This window comes from Acartia tonsa, chromosome 1, assembly GCF_053477335.1.
Source record: "Acartia tonsa isolate MP-2025a chromosome 1, ASM5347733v1, whole genome shotgun sequence".
In the NCBI taxonomy this organism is placed as follows: Eukaryota; Metazoa; Arthropoda; class Copepoda; order Calanoida; family Acartiidae; genus Acartia; species Acartia tonsa.
In genome coordinates, this window is record NC_137260.1 from 54,443,076 (window position 1) to 54,459,603 (window position 16,528).

Consider the following 16,528-nt stretch of genomic DNA (forward strand, 5'->3'; position numbering starts at 1 on the left):
AGAAATGTATCTCCGCCTATTAATATATACATGCTAAAGATTATAACCACGCCTCCCTCACTCTAGCTTTGTCCCGCCCACTATTCTTAACATTTATAACCTCTCTATGAAATTTATAAGTTATGTAGTTAATTTTTTTAACGCTAGGTGACTCAGAACTAAATTTGATTTTTATTATTCTGCCCCTTACAATTCTTTTTGTAAGACTTTTTTGTTTTTAAAATTCATTTATTTAAAATGAATTGTTTATTTGCAAATTTTATATATAAATATATAATTTAATAAAAGGGTAGTTTCAGTTTAGAAATTTATTTAATGTGTTTCTTAAAATGGACATTTTCAGTCAACTTTGCGCAGTGGCGATACAGTAACCAATGATCGAATAGAGAGGTGCTGTTATTGCTAGTTGAAAACTATAACCAATACCCCGCCCTGGAGACGTGAAATATCGTCACCTGAGGCAATTTCTGTGGGCTCTTACGGGAGCAATTAAACTCAATTAATCACGACATTGTTCCTTGAAAAATTACTGGTGCCTGTCTGTTTGAATCTAAAGGTCATGCTAAATCTAGGTGACCCAAATAATATAGGTTCCAAGTATGATACTGCTAATGACCAGTGTAATAAGTTTATATTTATTCTAATCTTTTGTTGGTAAAATCCCTTATTCTCCAATTATACCACTCTGTACCTCTCCAACTATAAAATATATAAGTATATTTTTCCCAAAATTCTTGTGTTATATCTCTTATTCTTTTAGTGGACCATTCTGTACCCCTCCCTCCCCACTGGTAATATTTCTTACATTACTTGTAGACCAGCTTTGTACATTCAAAATGGCAATTACTGCCACTATATCTTGCGCATGATTATAATAGTAATGGTTATGGAATGCCCTTGTCCTTAAACAAGTTAAGACTTTTAGATAAAGGGCATTGAAAGAGTTGGTTAAAATAAAAAAAAATTGTTAATGATTATAGAGCTGCTGCAGGAATCTTCATATAACATGTCTCAATTCACGATCAGAAGTCTCTCCATCCCGTCGTATGGACGGACTGACCACAATCATAGATTAGCTAATGTACATGAGAAGTTTGAAAGCTATGAATTGGTATACATAGTATTTGGAGCAAATTTTTACGGTCGACTGGACCTTGTAGTAGCACAACAATGGAAACTCGGAGAGGGTCCTAGTAGTTAGCAAGGGATGCGGAATTTTATATAATTTGAAAGGAGATTATCAGAAACCCCTCCTCTGTTAAAAAAGGGGTCTAATTTGCCCCCAAAGCTCTGAAAGTACGAATTCTTTATTACTTTTTTTTTTTTAAAAAGTGTTTTTTGGAATCTTTCTATTAGGGTGTTAACTTACCAAGTTTCCCCTCTACAATTCAGACGGCTAACGACATATATGGAGCTTCATGGAAAATTTGATCATACTAGTCACAGAGACATGGACAATTAAAGCTAATCATTGAGCCATTTTGTTATATATGATAACATAGTGGTATCTTAAAATATGGCCGGTACCTTCAAATTAAGCAAAGGGGGTTGCTTATGAAAGGACCAATATAAAAAATACTGGATTTTACCTATGGATGCCAATAAGGGTGGTCAGAGGGGTGACGTAGGCCTGAAACTTTTTTTTTGACAGGCATCCAACTAGTTAGAATAACTAGGACGACAAATATTAGACGTAGCGAAGTTGATAAAACTATCACCTTCTTTTGCAAGAGGAAAATGTCTCATTCTTTTATATACTTTTATTCTTTTACATACTTTTCTTGTGGTATAATAATAGTGGCGTCTCAGAGTTGTATCACAGGGAGTAAACCTTATAGAATAGAATATTGGAGACAAGCCTCCCAATTTTTACTTTCTGCGTGTCCATAGAATGCTTAATATTGATAAAAAAATTTATTAAATTTAGGCAAATTTATAGTTAAAAATTAGCCAACTAATATCTTTTTTTATGAAATATACTAAACATACTTTCAGAAGTTTAAGCCATGATAAACTTATTTTAAGAAAGTATTTTTTAGAGAAGATTCACTATTTTAAAAAAAAAACTTGAATAATGGTCCAGAAAGCCTACATACATAAAATAAACCAATAATACCTAGCTGCCTTAGAAAAAAAACCTATTGTTACATTAGAATTTAGGGATCAAGTCGGAAACGCAAAGAATGACATTTGCCATAAGGTCGATATTATTTTAGTTCTTAGTGGTCAGACGAATTAACGAAAGACTAAATTAGCGCCGAATTAAACCCCCAAAGCCTTCCATAATGCACAGGTTGCGCATTGCATGAGCAATTTCGCACAAAAGTCTTCTTTTTCGCGCATTTACGTGTATTGTTGAGACTTTTTTATTCCAGATTATTTTTAGGGTCTTATTATGTCGGTTAAATTTTTTTTTCAAAATATGTCAAAAAGATTTATTATATTTTAGACATGATCCAAATTTGGTGAGAGGAAATAGAGGAAGGGGAGGTGAGGGTGGCTCAAGGGGCCTGACCTGCCCTAAATTAGTTTGGTTGAGTACGTCTATTGAAATAAATAAAATATTTTGTTGTGTCCAGTGTCGACGTGGAAAAATAGTGGCCTACTGCGTTTTAGTCAGGGATACAGGGATATGCAATTCAATTTTCTTTTGAAAATAATGGTGGTTTAGAATCAATTATAATTTATTCGAAAAAATTGGTTCAAAATAGAACAACCCTATCAAAAATTTAGTAGTTGTAAAAATAAGTTTGTAGTCATAATGGCATTAGAATATTGTCAAGTCGATAATATGTAAGCCATTACACATTTTTTTAGTAATATAGTCGAATTAAAAGTTTAAAAAATAGCCACTTGTTATTAAATATAATCACAAACAGACGATTATGAAAAAAATTGTAAGTACTACAAAAGCATTTAATATACTAGATCTTAATTATTTGGCCTGTTTTATTAATTATTAATTAATTACGGACGGACTGACAGCACTAGTTTAAAAGTGGATGCACTACAAAAAATAATTTCATCTATTACTTTTGAATTTCATAATGATTTGTTTTTTTTCTAAACTTTTTTGGTGGGAATTTATCTTTAAGAGCGAAGGTTTTCTAAATTTATTACTGCTATACTTGACTGTTATCAGTAGATCTAACAAATTTAATCGTTTTAGAAAATAAAAACAATAAAAATTAAATAATAGAATCATCCAATTTATTTTTTGTCTTCATTTACGATTTCTAGAACAATTGTGCATGTTGCAAATTGTTAGTAAGCTTTATAACAAAAACTTTTCCCTGGACTTTTAGAAATATTTAGTTTTTTATTCTGCTACTCAAAATTTACAATATTCTCTAGACTAAATAGACTAGCTTGAGCTTTAATGGTTGCAACTATTCTTGTTGTATTAACAAATGCTGGATCATTTTGAATTGTGACGCTAACAATCAAATCAAATCAAATCTAGCGCTGCAATGAGACCTCAACAAAACTGAATTTCATTTTCCTTTTTGCACTGTCCTACACAGGGGCGTACACAGGAATTTGCCAGTGGGGCGGGGGGGGGGGGATCTTTTTGATGAGGTTTTGATCACTGGTTATAAGGGATAAGCCAATGGATGAAAAATTTCGTTCATAAGTCAACGAATGCCAAACCGTGTCAGATGAATCAACAAATTTAGCTTTTAAAATTGTTTGTGAATTTAAGTAAAGTAAAATTTAAATAGAAAACATAAAATTTTTGTCACGTTTTACCAATAAATCAATGAAAATATGTAAAATTTTAATGGACAGCTTATTTAATCTTAAGGAATTTTAGTATTTTTTTGAATAAAATTTTCTATTTATCTTTAAAATGAGGAATCTCCATATTGGTCAAAATATAGAGCGAACATACAAACCCAAGTTAAATGTAGAATAGCTGCTCTTTTTATAATGACGTATTTTAGTAGTTTTTTATATGAGAGAATATTGTGATATCCCATAATATAAAGTGGCAAGGTGTTTTTCTTTGTCTGTGGCATAGGATCTCGCTAACCATTGAACCGATACGGTTTTCCTTTAAAATGTGGCTTTGTATAGATCCAAGGAAGGTTTCTAGCTATTTTAAGAGAGGGTACCACTACCTCCCCCCCCCCCCCCCCACAAAAAAAAATAAAAATGGGTGTGGAGTCTAATTAAAGCCCCTATTACCACTAGTGCCCCTATAGGCCTCTTAGGGCGTATCCGCTAGTAAATACATGTAGAGGGTGTACTACGCCCCTCTAACACACCCCATGTTCACGCCCCTAGTTTAATATATGCATCAACACAATCACTATACACAGTGAGTTACATTTTTCAGCTTTGAATTGGCCTAGTTTTGGGTGTGTCTTTACATCCGCTTAAGGGTATTTTCAGAAACGCCTAAATTGAAACAGGATAAACGGCTCCATTCACGTTTGCTTCACATTTGACAGTGAAGAAACTCAGGTGGATATTATAATAAGCGGAAATGTATGCACACCACTCAAGTATTTTTTAAAAATTTATATGGAAAAAGGATGGATTTAAAGCCAAACCCTGGCTGTCCAAAGGTTCTAAGTGTATATTCGTACGTCGTTTTCTCACTAGGATTTCCATTTTTACATATTTTGCTTTTTAAATATTAAATGCATTATTGAAAGTTGCCATAGATTGTAGTAAAATTGTCAATAATAAGTGCGGCTCGGCTTTAGCTGCGAACTTTTGACCTGCCGAGTCTGTCGGCTAAAGTGTCTCTTTCAACCGCTTTTTTCTGCAATATGTCAGCTGTAGTTGCATGTTCTTCTGATATTGTGCGATCAAACTATGTCTTTTGCTGCTGGCTGTTTAAAATCAAATTGGCTAAGTCAGAATGCTGAGACTATTTCAACACATCAAAATCTATTTTATTTTTATTTGCCAGGCAAACACCTACTACCACATTTAACAATTTAGCATTCAAAATAATTTCATTTTATTTTTTAACTGGGCCGTTTTCTTGTTTATATTTAGGGTTAAAAATTATGCAATACAAATGACCAATGATAGGCCAATACTCAGACTGTATTACCAATGGCAGACCAGTAAACATTTTAATTGACCAATGATAGGCCAGTAAGACGTCATTTTTTACAGACACTATAAAAAGCTTCGTTAAAAATATCAAATATTCTGCTGAACTTGGCCTTAAGATTTAATACTTTAATATTTATTTATCGCATCGTATTTAGACATTTTTCCGCAGTTAGTAAAATAAAATTAATACAATGATTTTTATTTAATTTATTTAGCTGAAAATTAACTTACAAACGATACTATATATGTATTTCATACATGGATTAGAACCAGTTCTGCTCTATCGGATGTTGATCAGTTTTTAAGCCCTACTGGAAAAATAATTCTTTTTAATTGAAGGTGGGAGAGGGAGAACTAGGGTTAAACTGTAATTTATCTATGAACTAAAATTGAGGTTAGAGGCGGAGCCACTAATAGCAGGATAAGAATAAAACAATAAGTGTTTTGTTGTTTAAACTGTACACTATGTCAGGGTGTAGAAAGATGTAACCTGAGATTTGATCAAGAAAATGTTTCTCACTGACAGTACATATCGAAATAGAGTCGCAATAGTGAGTTCGAAAAAAAACAAACCGCCAAATTATAGGACAATCCATAGCCTGAGCCGCCTGTAAGTAAATATTAACAACAGATTGCAGCTGAGCTTCGCTTTTTTCGACTATATTTAGCCACAGACCTTTTTTCATTACAAGGCCAACGATTATAGTAAATTACTAGAGGGAGAAAATGTTAAATAACTGTATTTCCCCATCGCAACCAACCTGTGCAACCCTTCTATTGGGTAATTAGAAATCAACCAATGGTGTCGATTATATTAACAAAACCAAGTAGCAGAAAATAATTTAGAAGCAGACGAAAGAGGTCTTTGAAAAATAAAGGGAGGTAGTTGGCTGTATATACATCTATACTATAGATCTGTTGGCCAACGAATAACACAAAATTTTAGGTTGAAAAATCAAAATCTTGTCTATTTTAAGCTCTGAAATATTAGGTTTATCCTGTAACCCTGAGACATAACATAACATAGCACTGAATGTGTAATTTGATCTCTGACAAGTTCAACCTTTCAATTGTAGCGCATCAAACAAATTAATAATTTTATTCTATTTTTTCTATAATAAAAGTAATTTTTTCTCAAAGCTCACAAAATTAATTCAGACATCATTAAAATAGCGCTGATAATATGTCAGCCATGGATACTTTTTAATACCATTTAGTTGAAATAAACTATTGAAAACCATTTTCTCCAGTTTTAAGGAGTAAAATTGCCAATTTAGAGACAAAATGTGGAAATATCTTGACAAATAATTTATCCTAAAATTCTGTATTTTTTGCTAGACTATACTTATGGACCTAATATTCCTTAATTTAATATAAAAGCTTCATGAATTTAAGACAGTTTAGTGTTTTACAATATAGTTTGGAACCTCCTTCTTACAATATGTGACTCTGGCTTATATTGGAAATAGTATTAAAGTACACTCTGATATTTGATTATATAGAAATTTATGGAACCCAAACTATTCTGTATCCTATAAATAACTGAAGGTGTAATTGTGTGTATATGATTAATGTGTATTTTGTAATAAGCTGGTAGACACCAGAGTATCCTTTTACACCTGGCAGGTACTTTAAAGGTTCTTTATAGGATGAAAGGTACTAGAGTGTACCTTTATAGGCTGGCAGACATCAGATCATAGATGTACCTTTATAGGCTGGCAGGCAACAGAGTGTCTCTTTATATTCTGATAGGAATAAGAGTGTCTTTTTATAGGCTAGCAGGCACCAGATTGTCCCTTTATAGGCTGGCAGGCACCAGAGTGTCCCTTTATAGGCTGGCAGGCACCAGGGTGTCAATTTATAGGCTGGCAGTCACTAGAGTGTCCCTTTACAGGCTGACAGGCAACAGAGTGTCCTTTTAAAAACTGGCAAACACCAGAGTGTCCCTTTATAGGCTGGCAGGCACCAGAGTGTCCCTTTATAGGCTGGCAGGCACCAGACATTCTGTCAATTATTCCAACACAACTTGCACTCCACTTACAGTAAGGGAAACATTAAAAGTATTGTTATAACATGGATATTTTTTACCTTTTAAGCCCAATATTTAAATATGTATATATCTTGCGCTTTCTCTTAAAAATCATGTAATTCTTGTTAGTAAGTCTGCTATGCTTTTCTCAAACGATTTTAAAGCATTTTTTTTTACTTTGTTACCAAAGTTGAAAATAAACAAGGCTTTAAATTATACTAGTTGCCTCTATGGGAGGGCGAAAGGGGCCAGGAAAATAGCCTGAAACCAACCAGAGACTTTCCTGAAAAAGTACGCTCGATTTGGACCAGCATTAAAAAACTTAATACTTTATATTATAAAATGTTAATTTGATAAACATTAAAAATAATAAATTGGTATATTAAATATTTAGGAACATTATTTTTTTGTACAAAAAAACAACCTTTTACCTTTGGAAATGCCTTTTTATTGATAGAGGTTGAGTTTTAGCTCTGTTATTCTCTTATCTGTAATGTTTCCTATACTAACAAACACACACACACACACACACACACACACACACACACACACACACACTCACATACAAAACAGAATCCTAAAAGAGAAAAAAATATCTTTTCCTTGGAAGGAAAAAAATAATTCTCTGGTGCTTATAAAAGCATATTTAGACCTCGTTATCTTTATTTTTTATATGGAGGAATACTAATTTTGTAATTCTTTAGAAAAAACACAATTTACATAACAAACTTTTTAGAATTGATAAATTTCCCAGAAAAAAATTAATTCTGTATATTTTTCCAATTTAGTTTTAAAATAAAAAGGATTCATCTAACACAGAATATAGGTATAACCCAGGTTCTACGAAATACCACAAAAAAAAATTTTTTTACCGGAAAAGTGGTAAAGCTGGTCAACCTGGTAAAATTTACCAGTTTCGTGGTAAATTTTACCAGCAAAAATTTTAGCCAAAAAATTAGTAAAATTTTACCATTTTTTTGTAAAATTTGACGAAACAAAAAACCCCGTTTTTTGTGTTTTAAATTAAAAACAGCTCTTCATAATCAGTTGTAGTACTTTAAAATAATGACTTCTATACAATGAAGCCTAAATTTAAAATTTTTTTTTTTTTTTAAATTTTACCACATTTGGAAGTTTTACCAAAAATGTGGTCAATTTTACAACTCTATTTTTCAGGTTAAGTCCGAATTTTCGGACTTAGACAAAAAAACGCAATTTGGTCAATTTTTACCAAAAAGTTGGTAAAATTTGACAAGGTATTTTTTTAGGCTAAGTCCAGATTTTTGGACTCTGACAAAAAAAATGAACTTGGTAAAATTTGACCAACTTTTTGGTAAAAATTGACAAGATAAATTTTTAGGCTAAGTCCAGATTTTTGGACTTTGACAAAAAAAAACACTTGGTAAAATTTGACCAACTTTTTGGTAAAAATTGACAAGGTAAATTTTTAGGCTAAGTCCAGATTTTTGGACTTTGACAAAAAAAAAACTTGGTAAAATTTGACCAACTTTTTGGTAAAAATTTTTACTTTTTATTGAATTTTTTCGCATAAAAGAAGCTAACTTTTTTTTAAAACCTTGAAAATTATTTCATCATTTCTTTTAAAACATCCTCCCGCATCGTCAAAAATATATCAAATTTAATATTTACTTATTTGAGCTAGCTTCATACGAATTAAAATTAAAAGAAAAAAAATCCAGGTGTGTGTGTTTACGCAGATGTGCCGTGTGCATTTGAATTTATCGATTTTTCATCTTTAATATAAATATAAGCTTTCGTATATTCCCCTGAATGTTTCTAAAAGAAAGACAGAGATTTCGAATTATAGAGTAATTTCGCTACAAAACTTATATTTTTAAGTTTTGAAATTTATGGCACCTCTGTGCGCGCATGCGCACTATTGATAAGCTTATGATTATTTGAATATAGAGTGCCAAAAATAATTATTAGTTTTGATTCAATTTAATCAAATATTTTGAATCAAGAAGTAAATTACTACTCAATTTTCTCTAAATATTTAAATTTGTAGAATTTACAATTTGTTTGGAAGATTTTTTTTAAGCAAGATGTTTAAAAATGTGGCAAAATTGTGGAACAACAATGTTTCATGATTTCTATATTTATGTTGTCTTTGCCAACCGGAAATACCACCGAGATGGGTTTTTAAAAGATGAATGCCACATTTTTTCGGCGTTTTTTAGACATTGATTGATTGAACGTTGACGATAGAATTTCAAACAGAGTATATAACATAAAAATACTGAATTTTAAATTATTTTTTTAGCAATTTTTCTAATGTCTAACACAGCTCTAAAAAGATGCATTAATTAATATGCAGCAAAAATGGATTGAAGATAATCTTTTTTTTTCTATGAAGGCCGTACCATCAAAAGCGAAATAATTAAATAAATCATTGTATACTCTTTTAGATTTCGCGAATGTCGCGCTTGTTATTCATAGCGTAAAAAATGTCGAAAAAACGCGGCAATATCTTTTAAGAACCCGGCCGGAAATAGATTCATATATGGTTAACAACTATATATATATTTAAATATTTTTTTTTAATATTGAATGCACTATATTTTTTTATATTCTATCGAATATATATTTTATATGTCATTACAAAACTATATTACATTTAATATTAACATTAAAAAAAAAAAACATCAATTTAAACTTTCGTAACCCTGTAATTAGGTATTGGCTTCAGAAGTACAGTTCACCACGGTACACGCTTGAGCTAGCATCACCAGCATGGCTCTGCCTAGGCTTATAATTAGAAAGGCCAGGGTATTAATATTACAGGTATTGTGTCTTTAAAGGGACTGTGAACGTAAATTTTTCTCATCTTAATATCAAATCTTAACATTATCTTATTCATAATATCTCACAGATAGAGCAAAACGCGCTTTTGTTTGCTTAAAAAACGGCTTTTTCCGACGATTTTTATAAGGTACAGGGAAAGGAAGAAATTTTCCGTATTATATAAAATGTCCATTAAATTGATTTTTTGGTATTATCCTCTTAGAAATTTTTTTTTCAATATTGAAAATTTGAGTACCCCCTTCCCCCCCCCCCCCCCCCCCCCGACAGCGAACTATGAACTCTGGCCGCAGCGCTCGGCTCCCTAGCCTGCCTAGCCGCAGCGCTCTGCCCCCTTGCCTGCCTAGCCGCAGCGCTCGGCCCACTTGCCTGCCTAGCCGCAGCGCTCGGCTCCCTAGCCTAAAACCTAACCTAACCTAAAATAGTTGTTCGTCGGTAGTCGGGGGGGGGGGGGGGGGGGGGGGGTACAAAATTGAAAAAAATTGAAAAAAAATTTATAATTATAAAGATGTAATTTTGTTAATAATCATTGGTGATGTGGATCAATTTATCGGGGATTGCCTTATCCCTTTAAATCCTTGAAGTTTTACCAACAAAATTCCGTTTGTCCCACTGTCTTATTTGAGAGCTTTACTCTCATAAACGTTATCATTGTTATTTTGTGGAAGGGAATTATGTTTTTTGTAAACGCGAAGCTTTTCTATAATTAGTGTTGGATGGCCGGTCTGTATGGACGAAACTCATAGCTATTATCATTAATTCAAGCATGTAGGAATTGTCCTATCTATTTCAAACTTGTTACCTACTGATTATTTTGGTCTAGCTAAAAAGTATAAGGTTTCTACTTTTGTCGTATTTTTTTAGTTTCATACCTATAGTTTTTGATTATAACAAATTCTTTTATTTAGATTGTAAAGAAACAAGACCTCAGATCAGCATTTGAAACATAGGGGGCAGTTGAAGAAGTAAGTTACAGAAAAGTTTCGCAGCTTATATTTATCTTTGTAGATCTGTATAATAATACAAACAATATTTTGGTTTCTTTACAACAAAATGGCTGGGTGTTGCCACCCCCTTAAAAGTCAAGGCTTGCCTTCACCTTTTCATTACTTGAAAGCTGACACCATTCTAATAAATGTACGGTCTCTGTACCTAGTTTTATTGATATTACTATTTTTAAATTCAATAACATTTCATTATAATGCCAAAAATTTAATGTTTAATAACTTCGACGTTGATAAAAGTATTTTTGTAGGTATTTATTGGTGAAGGTTATGGTTTTATAACTTTTAATCATCCCGACGGAGCTGACAAAGCAGTTCAGGTACCATTCTTTTGATACTTTGGGTACCCAATCTTCTTACACTTTGGCTCCAAATCCGATTAATTTACGTTAGATTAGAGCCGGTTCTGAGCCACACAGAAAAGCAACATACATATCGAATCGAATTGAAGATGATTTTATACGAAATATAGATAACAGAATTAATTCCTGGCCTAATTAATTTTCTTGGTCTGACCCTAGAGCCAACAAAACTGGAACCCTTTTATTTTTACTCTCCGCGGAAAATCGCTGAGTGTTGTACACAATACGATAAGAAACTTTTAACTCCCATTAATAGAGGTTAGATACGGAATAAATTATCGTTTTCATGAGGACCCAAATAATCCTCTATTTATCATTTTTTGTTTGAAACTTTCACTACTGCTTTTAGTTAGGTTTAGGGAGATCAAGAAGGGTTTAGAATATTCCACAAGGGTAGGAGGTATTTTTAAGTTATAGGGAATTGTTTTGATTTATTTTTACCTTATTGTTATTAAACAAACTTCAGGTCTTGAAGTTATTTTCACTTCACTTTATTTTTTAAGGAAATGAACGGTACATTATATGCCGGTGAACGGCTGAGAGTGGAAATATCCCGGGGACGAGGCAGGGGACGTGGAGGCGGTGATAGAGGACGCGGAGGTGATAGGGGGCGCAGTTCTTACAGAGGTAGAGGCCGGGGTGGGGGCGGGGATAGGTATGAAAGACGCAGCCCCCCACATTACTCTAGGAAAGTTTTTGTTTTAAAAAGTAAAAGTTAGAAAATCTTTAGGTAGGCTTATTTATTAAATGTGACGTTTAAAAGCAATGCATTTTTTGTAATTTCGCCATGGACTGACGTACAGTTTTGTTATAAAGTTGCTGCACTAATAAAACAGCAGTACCTAAGATAAAAAAATTTAAAATTAATCTTCCAAAATACTTACTAAAAATCATCGAATTTTTTTTTTCAAAATGAAAACATTTAAAAATAACAGAGGTGGCTCTAGAGGAAGGGGAGGTGATAAGGGTGGCTTTAGAGGCAGAGGCCGTGGAGGGGACAGGGGTGGTTTCAGAGGACGTGGTGGCAGAGGGGGTGGTAGATCCCCTCCACCAAGGTAAAATTTTAAATTTTAAGATTAGTTTAGATATTGCTAGCGGCTGCGGCCCTAGCATTTAGGGGCTCTGTATTAAAAAGGATAGATAGGGGACAGAAATATAGTCTAAAACCATTCCGTGTCATATGAGAAGCTTTCCTACCTATAAAGGAGAACTCAATCGGTTTAGTAGTTATCGAAATCTTAAGCTAAAGACAAAGAACCTTTTTACTTTAAACAATTTAGTATATAAACAAAATATATTAGTGTAATTTCCAAATTTGCTAACTTTAAATGCCTACCATCTCTTTTATTGCTTTATTAAAGATTTTCTAAAATTACAATAACTTTCCTACCTAGATATGCTCTTTTTTATTAGTTCTTCCCTTTTCTACCAATCAAAAAATTTTAAAAACCTTTTTTTTAATGAATTTTAACTTTTTAAGTAAATTATTTTTATTTTTTCAGGTATGAGAGGAGAGATGGCTACGGACCCCCCTCACATTACTTCACAAGGGAGGCACACCCCAGGGGCGACTACTCCCCTCCACAACAACGTTACAGAGGCCCCCCACCGCCAATGAGGGATATGTCGCCACGAGGACCCCCCCGCGGACCTCCTCCCCCCCACCACAGAGAATATTCCCCGTCACCCAGGAGGGGACCTCCCGGTAGGGGCCCACCACCCAGGGATTACTCACCTGAACCAAGAGGTCGGCCACCCCCAAGGTAAAATCAAATTTATATCAGGGATGTAAAGGGATAAGTCAATGGCCGATAAACTGATGAACATCAACATCGATGATACATAAAATTAGTGGTTAAAAAACGTTTGAACACTCAACTTATTGAAACAATAAATCAAAATTTAATTAACTCCCCAAAGTAGTTACCTAAGCCAATGAATAAGAAAACGTTATAATAAAACTTTTGGGACTGATGAAATTAACAGTTCATTGTCTCCTCTCAATAATGACATAAAGTACCTAGTTTTTTTACCTAATTTGATTTTTAATAGGTATTTTTTAGAATTTTGATGATATATGTTATTTTTAATAGATAACGACATAACATTTACTTATTATAAACTAATCTGAATATTCAAGGTACATGTCACCACCCCCATCCAAAGGGCCACCAGGTGACTATTCTCCAGGACGCAGGGGACCTCCACCCTCCCCGGGTAGACGTGGACCAGGGACCAAGGCTATTCAGGAATGGGTTATTAAATGATTTAAGACGAAGTAAAATATTGTTTAAGTTTAAAAAAAGATTGTACTAAAATAATTTACGTTTCTGTAGACACAACGGGAAACATGGTTCTTATGGGATAGGACAAAAGACGAAGTATTGAAATTAAATCAAGATTTACCTAATAAAAATTAGGTACTCAAAGTTTTTGAGTTGACAAATAAGTAAACTTGTTTCTGAAACTTTGGATACCATTATGATATTTACACCATATTTTACCCTCCCTGCCTGGGGTTTAGGTCTAAATTTATCTAATATTAGTACTTGTTTGGGACAGGGATCTAAAGGGACAAGACAATGGCGGATAAATTGATGTACATCAGCAATGATGATACACAAAATTACCCCTTCTGTGGAGTATAATTAGTTGTTGAAAGCTTTAGACACTTAACTTGATTAATCAACCATTCAAAATTCAATAAAAGTCCCTAGAGTTGTTAAAGCAACGAAGAAGAAAATAAAGCTTTGGGGACTAGTGTAATAAACAGTCCACTTCCTTCCTTCATTTAATCCTCCATAACTTAGGACCCCGCGTTCCACGACTCCATACGCCACGTGAAGCATATAATCAGTAATGCCGAGTACTATGGCCCCAGCCTGTTCCTGTTAGCCACGGATGGCGTTACTGCTTATGTTTTCCAGGTAAGCTTTCCCTTTATTTTTTCTCGTTCTGCGTTTTCAAAGATGTTTAGTTAGATAAGTTTGCTGATTTTTTTGCCACGTGTCAAGATGCCTGTAGGAAATGAATGAGGGGGGAGAGGGGGAGTCGAACCTACACACTTTTATTTTTGCTTTCAAAAGAAAAAATTTAGGTGTGAGAGTAAGGGGGGGGGGGGAAGTTCTGACACATTTGCGTAAACAGCGAGTATAGGCTTTATCTTTGGGACGGACGGACGGACAGACATCGTTCTACTTTGTATTATAGATTAGATATTTAGTAGGGAGGGATGGGACATTGGGCTGTAAATTACACTAGCCCCCAAAGTTTTCAAATAACATTTTCTTATTCTTTGGCCTAACAACCTTGGGTACTTTTATTGATTTTTTATTGGTTGTTTCATTAAGTTGAGTGTCCTAACATTTCAATCACTTATTGTAATCTACAGAAGGGGTAACGATGTGTATCATCATTAGAGATGAACATCAATTTATCAGCCATTGTCTTATCCCTTTATATCCCTGTAATTATCTAATTAACTAATGAGCAATTTTATTCCAGGTTGAATATCAGTGATACGAGGTCGAATGGGGCCGGTGCCCAGCAAATCCAGGAGGTTGCGCAACAGTTTTCGGCCAGAGCAGTAGAATCAAGAAAAATATGTTTAAGTGTTGTTTCAATCAATAAAGATAAAAATGAAAACAATTTTTTTTTATTTTTGCGATTTATGTACAAGCGATGTTTTTCTATAAATAAGGTCAGTCGTTTTTTACCACTTTCTCGTGATTTTTACCACCCGTTTTTACCACAATTTTGGTCAATTTTTACCATATTTACCCTATTTCCGGTAAAATTTTACCAATTTAGGGCAAAAATATTACCAGGTGTTGAACAGTTTTACCACTTTTTCGGTAAAATCTTACAGAAATTTGCGGTAAGATTTTACCAAAAAAGTGGTAAAAATTGGTCAAAATCTGGTATAAATGTGCGTCCTAAAATGGTAATATTTTACCGGAAATCTGGTAAAATTTTACCGATAATTGTGGTAAAAATCGCTGGTAAAAAGCGTGAGAAAATACCACAAAAAGTGTTTTTACCACGGTTACGGTAAAATTTTACCACCTTTTAAATCGTATAGGCTGGTAAAATTTTACCATAAAAGTGGTAAAAACTAGGTGTTTTTATGGTATTAATCAGAACCTGGGAAATAAATCCTTAGTTATATATGATTTCATCTAGATGCTTTGGCAATAAGAAAACAGGAAAACAGCCTGAAATCATCAGAAAATCTTCGCCTAATCGATACTTTTATTTTCTAGATATTTAGCTTTATCATACTATTTAAGATTATTATGATTTCTGTATGTTTTAAGAGAATAGAAAGTGACAAGAACAATAATGCTATTAAGTTAAGCAACAATTTTTTACACCTTAGATGAAAATGATAGGTAAACTGTAATTAAAGCACCCTGTGTAGTTGTGTGTGTCTTTGAATTTGTGTAGGGAGTATAATACCAAAGAATGTTACCCTAGGGGCTAAAGGCAAAGATATTAGGTAATAAATTATTCTATGAATTTTCTAAATTGGTGATTGTGGCATGAACTCAATTTCTTCGTCTTTTTTTATTTGCCAAAAAAGCATTGGTTGTTATCATACTTGTTTAAATTGAATTCAATTTAAATTTTAAATAAGACCTGAAATCTAAATTATCTTTTATTAATGAAACAATAAAACTTTTATTTTTGCAACATGTATTATATATATCTCAGACATAAAAGGATAGAAATAATCTATAACTCCATTAGAAATTCTGTAATTGATGAAAGCCTAACAATATTTGGGAAAAAATATTCAGTCCGCTTCTTCTAACTTTTATATATTACAAAATTACAGGGATCTAAGGGGATATGACAATGGACGATAAATGTTTGTAGTCTGCAATCCCAGCTATTATAAACACTGCTAGTGTTATACCAACCAATCAATTATTCCCCACAGATTTGAAGCCAACTAATAACATTTTAATTTAGAGTCACTTGTCCCTCTCTTTCCCTGCGAATTTGTGGGAAGATTGATATATCGTCCAATGTCTTATCCCTCATCTCCCTGTCAATTGTACTAAAATTAGCGATGATTTGCAAATTTCAAAGTTGAAATAATTTAATTGTATATCACAATTAAATTTGTGAATATATTAGAGCATAAATATTAATAAGTAGCGTAGCAACTCTTCAACTAGAGTATGTCCGTACACAGTTTGGGATTTATTCAGCTTGTCTGATTGAGGAATAAT

General features: G+C 33.1%; 1 protein-coding gene and 1 non-coding gene across 2 annotated transcripts; both read left to right on the forward strand.

Annotated features, from left to right (window-relative positions):
* Nucleotides 1-345: 345 nt before the first annotated feature.
* LOC145333020 (U4 spliceosomal RNA) lies at nt 346-486 on the forward strand. The gene has a single exon (XR_013884408.1). It is a non-coding gene; the product is annotated as a U4 spliceosomal RNA (small nuclear RNA).
* A 10,313-nt stretch (nt 487-10,799) lies between these two features.
* LOC145328066 (uncharacterized) lies at nt 10,800-14,810 on the forward strand. Its single transcript, XM_080171626.1, has 8 exons — nt 10,800-10,890; nt 11,181-11,249; nt 11,795-11,977; nt 12,225-12,346; nt 12,794-13,054; nt 13,432-13,538; nt 14,100-14,218; nt 14,796-14,810. The coding sequence occupies exons 3-8, from the start codon at nt 11,798-11,800 to the stop codon at nt 14,808-14,810; spliced, it is 804 nt and encodes a 267-aa protein (XP_080027752.1). The 5' UTR covers nt 10,800-10,890; nt 11,181-11,249; nt 11,795-11,797.
* The last annotated feature ends 1,718 nt before the right edge of the window (nt 14,811-16,528 follow it).